The sequence below is a fragment of the Galeopterus variegatus genome, unplaced genomic scaffold (genome assembly GCF_000696425.1).
Source record: "Galeopterus variegatus unplaced genomic scaffold, G_variegatus-3.0.2 Scaffold1205, whole genome shotgun sequence".
Classification (NCBI taxonomy): Eukaryota; Metazoa; Chordata; class Mammalia; order Dermoptera; family Cynocephalidae; genus Galeopterus; species Galeopterus variegatus.
Genome location: NW_007727316.1, coordinates 250,247 through 258,643, shown reverse-complemented (window position 1 = coordinate 258,643; position 8,397 = coordinate 250,247). Strand labels below are relative to the sequence as shown.

The 8,397-nt window shown below is 39.8% G+C and overlaps 1 protein-coding gene across 1 annotated transcript in view; it reads left to right on the top strand.

Moving 5' to 3' along the window:
* Positions 1–2,432: 2,432 nt before the first annotated feature.
* KCTD18 (potassium channel tetramerization domain containing 18) overlaps positions 2,433–8,397 on the top strand; it is a 15,796-nt gene continuing 9,831 nt past the window's right edge. The window contains exons 1-4 of the mRNA XM_008575553.1: positions 2,433–2,592; positions 4,473–4,684; positions 6,929–7,122; positions 8,189–8,283. Coding sequence (XP_008573775.1) covers positions 2,433–2,592; positions 4,473–4,684; positions 6,929–7,122; positions 8,189–8,283 — 661 coding nt within the window. The remainder of the gene's footprint in view (positions 2,593–4,472; positions 4,685–6,928; positions 7,123–8,188; positions 8,284–8,397) is intronic.

Genomic DNA, 8,397 nt, shown 5'->3' with positions numbered 1-8,397 from the left:
GGCACCCTGAGGAGGAGCGGGGCACCGGGTGGGCGGCAGGCCCGGGAGACGGCGGGGCGCCCCAAGGAAGGGCCCGGGCCGCGCCGATAACACGGGCACCCCGGGCTGCAGGCTTGGGCTTCGGGCCGCTTCAGGGTCCCCGGGCCGCGGGGACCCCGGCGGGGCTGGCTGGCTCCCCAGCTCCTCCCCTTTCGTCCCACTTCGGGGGAGGAGTGTGAGCCCCTTGAGCAGTGTTTCTCAAAGTGGGGTTCGCGACGGATAACGCCCCTCCTCAGACTTCGCGAACCTGATTCTCTGTGCTGTGGCCCGGTGTCTGCATGTTCCCAAGCGTCCCTGATGTTTTTGATGCAGGTGGTCATTGGAACCACACTTTGGGGACACTACCTTCAAGCGCCAGCCACTTCCCACACAGCAGGGAGCCAAAGTGGGTGTCTTCGAGGATGGGGCCCCGCCTTGAAATGGTGGTGGGCCTCTGCCCTAGGGGAGACCGACTGAGGGGCGGGGGAGTTGCTCCTAAATCCTTGGACTCAGGGTGCTGCGGCGTACCTGTAGCCACCAGGTCTGCAGATAGGCAGAGGCTTCGTGAGTGAAGGAGCCGTAGGGAACAAAGAGCGGAGGGAGGCGGTGTGGCTGCAGCAGCAAGAACTTGGACGTGATCCTGCTGACCCGGATTGGGGCTGGCTCTCCCACTTCCTAGCAGGCATCACTAGTGTGGCCTCTGCACACATCACTCTGCTTTTTCCCCCGTTCTCGTCTGTCAATAGGGACAGTGATTCCTACCCAGTAGGGCTTTTGTGTGAATTAGGTAATGTCTGTCAAGGGTCTCTACAGTGGCTGGCACATAGTAAGCATTCAGTAAATGGGAATTATTAAGAGTGATACAGGCCCTGCCTTCCTCAGTACAGACCAAAAAGTAGAAATTAAAGTGGATAAAATGTATGATGTATATTTGGAGAACTGTGCAAGGGTTCTAACTTGAGGTGGTGCTTGGGAATGTCATGCAGGAAGTGAGGTTTGCCCAGGGCCTTGAAGAATAGGTCGGATTCCAGGGAGCTAGTAACCGGGGCAGCGCGGACCAGTTCCATCCCGCCTCAGAGGTGGTTCTCTCACATGAATCTTTAGAGTGCTGCTCTCAGGACTTTCAGACGGTGCAAGAAGTCACACTGATACATGGTTTTGGAAGGCTGGACCTTTGGTCCATAATGGTTTCTGTCCACTGAGCCCAGATGCTAATGGTCTCATTTTTCCATTTTATTGGAGACTGGCTAAATTGGAGCATCTACAAAAGGATCTTATTGATCACTTGGTAAAAATGATCTTACATGGATGTAGTTGAGCCTTTTGGCAGCCATTTTAAACTTGCTATGAAATGTATAGATACTGCAGATTCTCAATATCGGGAGTACCTTTTTCATCACTGTGTTGTTTTCAGGTTCCATTGAAACAGTCATAGTCACCTGTGGTTCACCAATCTCCAGAATGGATTAAGAGGTCAAACCCTTAAAACATTCCCAATGCTTCAGCCATTTTAGAGTGAAGAAGCAGGATGGTTTGGGGGTGTTATTTGTAGTTATAGATCAGTCTGGCTACTGGCATACATAGAATTTTGATCTCAATTGATAAATTACATATTTCTCAGTTACCTAAATTATGAGTTATGGTTATTATTGTTAATAATTTCTGCTCTTTTGTTTCCCTCAAATCTCCAGAGTCAATATCAAGTCCCTCAGTATACACCTTATGGTAAAGTTTATGTCATTATACATAATATTTACCATTTATTGAGTACTGACTCTGAGCCAGAGACTGTTCTAAATGCTTGTTATATGATCTGATAATTATTCCTCTGGTAGTCCTTTGAGGTAGGCATGATCACTGCCTTCATTTTATAGATGAGGAAACCAGAAGAGGAAGATAAGTAATTTGCACAAAGCCCCAGAGCTGATAAGTGGTGGAGCCTAGCAGCTTAATTCCATGCTACCCTCTGGTCTCCTCTGCAGCTGGGATGGCTCCCTCAGACTTACTGCAGTTGAAAAGATGTGTGAATACTAAAGATCATAAGCCTGCCTCACCTTTGCTTTATATGTGACGGACCATGTATTGTCTTGTTTAATTCTTTAAACAGTCATTTCAACAGCTGTAATGTGGTTGGTAATACTTTATTATCTTTTACAAATCTTCTGAGCCAACATTTTCCAGTTTCTCAGCATATCTCAAACTTTTAAAAATATTATTTAAAGTCCTTCAATTCAATATTGCTAGTACTGAGGAATTAATCACATTAAAATGTATTTATTTTGCTGTCTATTTAGTGTATTGTTGGAAATGTCAGTGCCGACTGTCCTTTGTTTTTACAGAGAGGCACCAAGACTGCCATTGTTATGAAGTTTCTGAAAGTGTGGTGAGGCAAACATTCCGGCGTTCGGGCAGCAATGGAAGGCCATGAGGCAGAAAAAGAGGTGCTAGACATTCTTCGATTGAACGTGGGGGGTTGTATTTATACAGCCCGGCGTGAGTCCCTGTGCCGCTTTAAGGACTCTATGCTGGCGTCTATGTTCAGTGGTCGCTTTCCTCTAAAAACAGATGAGTCAGGTAAATGCCTAAAGTCTGAAGCATGATCGTGAATATTCATTAACATAGCAGTCCAGTTTAAATTCCCTTTGATTTTCTTAATTACAATGGAAGGGATTGGGTTAGTATACTAATTACTGAGATCATTAGGACTGTGTAGAGATTCATTAGGTACACGGAGAAATTAAATACTGGTTCCTAAAATCTGTGATGCTGTTGCAAAGTTGACAAAGAAGTGAGTGTGTAAAGGCCAACCATGACCTAATTATGGGAATGAACTATATTTGGAAAGTCAAATGTAGTTACTTTCATTCAGCTTCATGGGTAAAAGTATTGCAGCTGATTAAACATATTAGCTTTTCTCTGTGTTCTTCAAGTTAGAAAATGTATTTCTCTGGAGAAAGCAGCTGCCCTCATAGCTGACAGACAGAACAGTGTTCATCAGTGTAAAATTAGTGTTATACTCATGGCCTAGTCTAGCTGTTGTAGTCTTATATGGGCCGACGTGCATGGCTGAGAAAATGTCAGGGCAGTGATACTGTCAGTCATTCAGTGGCAGTTGACTGAAAATTTGTGTTTCAGAAGAAACTAATATACATAGGTAGGGTTCTGGGGCTGCTCTCTCTGCTACAAGTGCTTTGGGATTCACTGAATCTACTACTTCTTGTAAAGAAACTTTACCAACTCCACTGAGGCTTTTTGTACTATCTGTGAGCCCCTCCACCCACTCTTGGTTCTGTGTTAGAGGAGAAGGATTGTGGAATCTTGAATGTAAGTGGCTGTTTTATTGTTAATAACCCTGGGTCTTGGGAGGTTGCTCTGCCAGCTAAATGGAAAAGTCACCAGTGGCTGGTGCCGAGGGCTTTATGTCCACCTGGGCAGAAAGGTTATTGGTGAAAAGGTGGTAAGCAGGGATTGAGGTTTCTTCTCTACCCTCAAGTTTTACTCTTTTAATCCTTTCTTTTCTAAGCTAATCAAGGGATAAAAGGAGGTATTGAGTAACCCTATGCAATTTTATTTTTTCTTAATTCTGCTAAATTGTCATAAGAAAAATCTTTTATTATAAAGTAGTGCCAGCATAACTTTTCTTCCTTTTTAAAGTTTAGGTTCTCATAGTACAAAGGGACTAACCTAATAATTCCAAATACATGGTATGCTTGGAGCTAGGAACCCCAGGCTTGTCATGTTGCTGACATACAAATGCTGTACATGGTAGCGAGCACCCCACATGCCCGTCCTGGTCCAGCTGGGCTGAGGTTGGGGGTAAGTTTCCTTTTCTACCAGCAATCTGAGTTCTTCTTGGCCTTTGCAGTGGCCACAGTGGGAACATAGGCATTACATCCAAAGTTCCAAATGGGTCTCAGAATACATTCTCCTGTATGGTGGGTGAGAATGCAGAGGTCCATCACTAAGTCATACAATCTCTTTGTGCAGATTAGAAAAGGGTGCCCTTTTATCCAGGAAGATGCAGTTCCATGCCAGGGTGTGTGGCTTAGTGACAGACAATGGGCTTGATTTCAGCCTCACTCACCCCCTTGGCCTGGCACCAGTGTACATAGCACACCCACACAACCAATACTTTCACCCTGGTGATATGTGTTTGTGTTCAGTGCTATAGAAATACAGGTGATTTTCCTAAACAACCCAGTCAAATTCAGTTTTAGGATATCCCCTGTTTGTAAGCCAAGTGTTGCTGTTATATCATATTTGCTGTTTGAGTGAAGAATCAAAAGTCTAGCTTAGTTTCATTGACCAAACCTCTTTGAACACTAGGTGTTAACTTTCTTGTGAGAAAGAAATGCTTCTAATTGTAGAGATCCTCAGATCTAGTTTGACTTGTTGAAGTTTTATTTATCGTCATATGAATCTATGCAATCATTTTTCAACTGAATGTTTTCTAGGGGCTTGTGTTATTGACCGTGATGGACATCTGTTTAAATACCTTTTGGATTACCTTCATGGAGAAGTTCAGATTCCCACAGATGAACATACCCGCATTGCCCTGCAGGAAGAAGCTGATTACTTTGGTATCCCTTATCCATACAGCCTGTCTGACCACTTGGCCAATGAAATGGAAACATATTCTTTAAGGTCAAATATAGAACTTAAAAAGGTCTTGGCATTTTCTTAAGTTCTAAAATATATTTATTTATTTATTGTGCACAAAGTGATATGTATTATTTTGCATAGCTTGTATTGTCACATAAACCAAACATGAGACTTTTGTAATTCTTGAAGATACATTGCTTAATTACTACTACTCCTCATTTTTTTTTTTTTTTAAGCAGACTAATATATACTCCTCATTTTTTAAAGCCAAAATTCTGTTCTAGGAAAGTATGTGACATTGCTACTGAAAGGTTTATTGAGTTTCTATTTCTCATTGAAGATTTAACACTTTTTTGATGGCTTTTTTATAGAACTATTTTGCTCCTGAAGTTTTTTTTAAATTAAGAGAAATACTGTACTATTTGAGGGTATAGTGGTATTATTTTGTTTACTAAAATTATTTTTTAAAAGAATGGTCATGATAAATAATAAAATCTCTTGCCAGATTTAGGGAGTGTAACAGTTTGTTACTAAGTTAAAACATTAGTATGATTAATTCACTTTGGGATCAGTAAATCTTTTAAGACACTTCTATTTTAAATCACATTTTAAAGATCTTTATATGACTTGAAAAGCTTCATTATCTGTTTTTTGTATTATTGGAAGTATTATATTTGCTATTAACTAGCACCTTTGGACATCTGAGAAAAATATTTTTCCTAGATAATTATCAATAGTGAAAACTGATCTGAACTGGTTTGAATTCTTTGATTGGGATGTCAGTGTTAGGGAGCAAACTGATGGGTGGTTGGTTATTAGGAGTGCTGTGTGAAGAGAAAGTTGATTTGGTTCCAGATCCCCTTCAGGAATTTGCATGTTTGCATGGGTTCTGCTATGAAATTATTTATAAATTGAATTGTCAAATGATAGTCTTTTAGTGCTGTTTGCCACATCTGCAGAATGGGGCTAAAAAAAATCCTGGCTGGAAGGTTGGGGGGCGGTTAGCAATCGTCTTCGGAGATCCCAACTCAACAGTCTTTTATTCCTGGTGTGTATTCAGAAAGGACATAGCATGCACCCATTCATTCTGTCAGCCAACACATATTTATTGCACATGTTTGACATATATGTCACTGTAAAAGGGACTGTTTGGGACACCAAGAAATACAGCATGGAGTTCTTGCCCTTGAATAGTGTATAGTATACTTGGGAATTCATAAAGATGTACAAGTAAAATTAAAAACCAATACAGGAGTTAGATAGCAATATTAAATGAAAGTACATGACAGGTTAGGGCCATATTTTCATTCACTGAGTCAGTAAATATTAGGCATCTCCATTGTGTCAGGCACCATTCCATACACATGGGGTACATCAGTGAACAAAACAGACAGAAATGCCTTTCCTTAGGGGGCTTATAGCAGTCATGCCGTTTGTCCAAGGGAAGGCTCTTGCCACTCCTCTGGGTGAAACCCTCCTCCTCCATGCCTGAGGAGGCACTAGTCTCACCTGGTGGCACTTATTATGCAGTGTGCCTATGACTTATTTCATGTCCATCTTCTGCATTAGCTAAAAACTCTAGGAGGGCTGGGATTCTGCCTCTTGTTTGCCATTATATGACCAGGACATGTATCACAGACAATGCTTAGCACATAGTAGGTACTTAATATTCAAGTGAATGAATGAATAGGTAGATAAATGCCAAATGAGTTCAGACAGAATGTACTGAGTTCATATATTCATATCTTTCAGTGTAAAAGAACAAGTTAATCTGGTTAATACATGATTGGAATTTGGAGTTAAATGTAAGGGTCAGCCATGGGATTAGTCAGTAGAAGGTGAAAGGAGGATTAAGTCAAATGGGAAATTTTGGAGGAAATGTTCTAAAGGAAAAAGAAAAGATTTAACTTTTAGTTATTATATGACGATTATAAAATTAAAAGTGATATTGGCAGTGGAGAAATGATGTTATAAAGATTAGATTTTATAAAGATTATAAAGTTAAAAGTGATATTGGCAGGCTAAAGGAGAAGAAAAAATAGAATTTCCATATGAAAAGGGATTCTCTAAATGAAAAAGTTTTGGGTTTTCAGTTGGTACTTTTTGTGATTGTCTCCCACTTCCCCCAGTTAATTCAACAAATGCATGTTTGGTTTTTAAAGGCATGAAGACTAGTCTAAAATTTATAATTTCTTAATTTGCCTTATGACCAGCTGAAATTACAGCTGTTCATCAGAGTAACAAAGCAAACTCATTTTTAATTTTACTCCAGAATTGAATTCAAATTTTATATATTTTTTTGCTTTAGGCTTTAACAGACTTCTGTGATTCGTATGGTTTAGTTTGCAATAAACCAACAGTTTGGGTTCTCCACTATCTTAACACATCTGGTGCAAGCTGTGAGAGTAGAATTATTGGTGTATATGCCACAAAAACTGACGGTACAGACGCTATTGACAAGCAGCTGGGAGGAAGAATTCACAGTAAAAGCATTTTTAAAAGGTATGTCCAAATTTAAATGTGAAAAAGAACAAAATAAAGTCTTGGTTTCTTCTAAGAGGTTTTATTAAATGGAATTTTGTGCTTGACTAGAAAAGACCATCAATACCTCAGCAGGCAAAGTGAGCCTTGGTAGCTATCGAGATAGGCCTGTTTCATGAACAGCTTATGATTAAGGCCATTTCACACATACATAAGCCACAGTCCATCTGCATGGTCTAGACAGTGGTTCTCAACTGGGAGTATGCATCAGAATCCCCTGAGAGGCTTTAAAAAAAGAAAAGAAAGAAAAGCAAAGCCACATGCTTGGTATCTTCTGTAGGCCATAATCTCTGGGTAGAAGCTCGGCCCATAAGTCAGCTGGCCTGCTGAGTGACCCAGGGCTGGTCTGCACCTTGGTGTCCTCTTCTGAGAAGTGATGAAGGACTTCCCTGGTCCTTCCAGCTTTAGAATTCTATGACTTGAATGTGTTAAATCCTTAAGGGTTAATCTCTTAATATTTGCCCTATAATCTTATTTACACTGGTCAATTCACTTAGCAAACTTTTAAAAAAATTCTCTGGGAGATTGGATTGGGTCACATATTAATGACTAATGCATGACAATATAAGCTTGCTTTTTAGATGATTAAATATGTCATCAGTTTCTGAATTCTTCATAGCCTGGGATGCTTCTATTTAAGATATATGAGTATAAGTGCTTGCCTAATGCTAGGGAAGTTTTAGTCAAAGTTGAATCTTAGTTCTAAGTTTACTGGAGTTGGTGATTTGTTTAAAAACACTTGATTTTGAACCTGTATTGATTTTTCTACACCATCTATATTATGGAATTAACAAATATTTTACCATTGTAAAAAGAGATGAAATGTAGGTTAGTATATGACATATGTATATTGTATAATATATATTTATGAGTGCATGTATATGCTTAAGGGTCACAGAACAACTATTCAATGCCTATATATTTTTTTCCTTAATTAACGAGCATTTATTGAGTGTCTGTTAGCTGTATATGTGTACATGCACTCATACTTAGGTAGTATATTCATTACTTTTTGCAATATTTCTAGAGAGGCAGGAAATAATGTTCAGTACATTTGGAGCTACTATTCAGTAGCAGAATTGAAGAAAATGATGGATGCCTTTGATGCTTGGGAAGGAAAAGGTACAGTGCAATTCTTTGTTTCATGGAAGCAGGTATACGTTTCCTTAATAAGAAAAAGTAAGCTCAAATACTGCATTTTGTTGTTTGAGAAAGTTTTTTTTTTTTTTTTTTTTT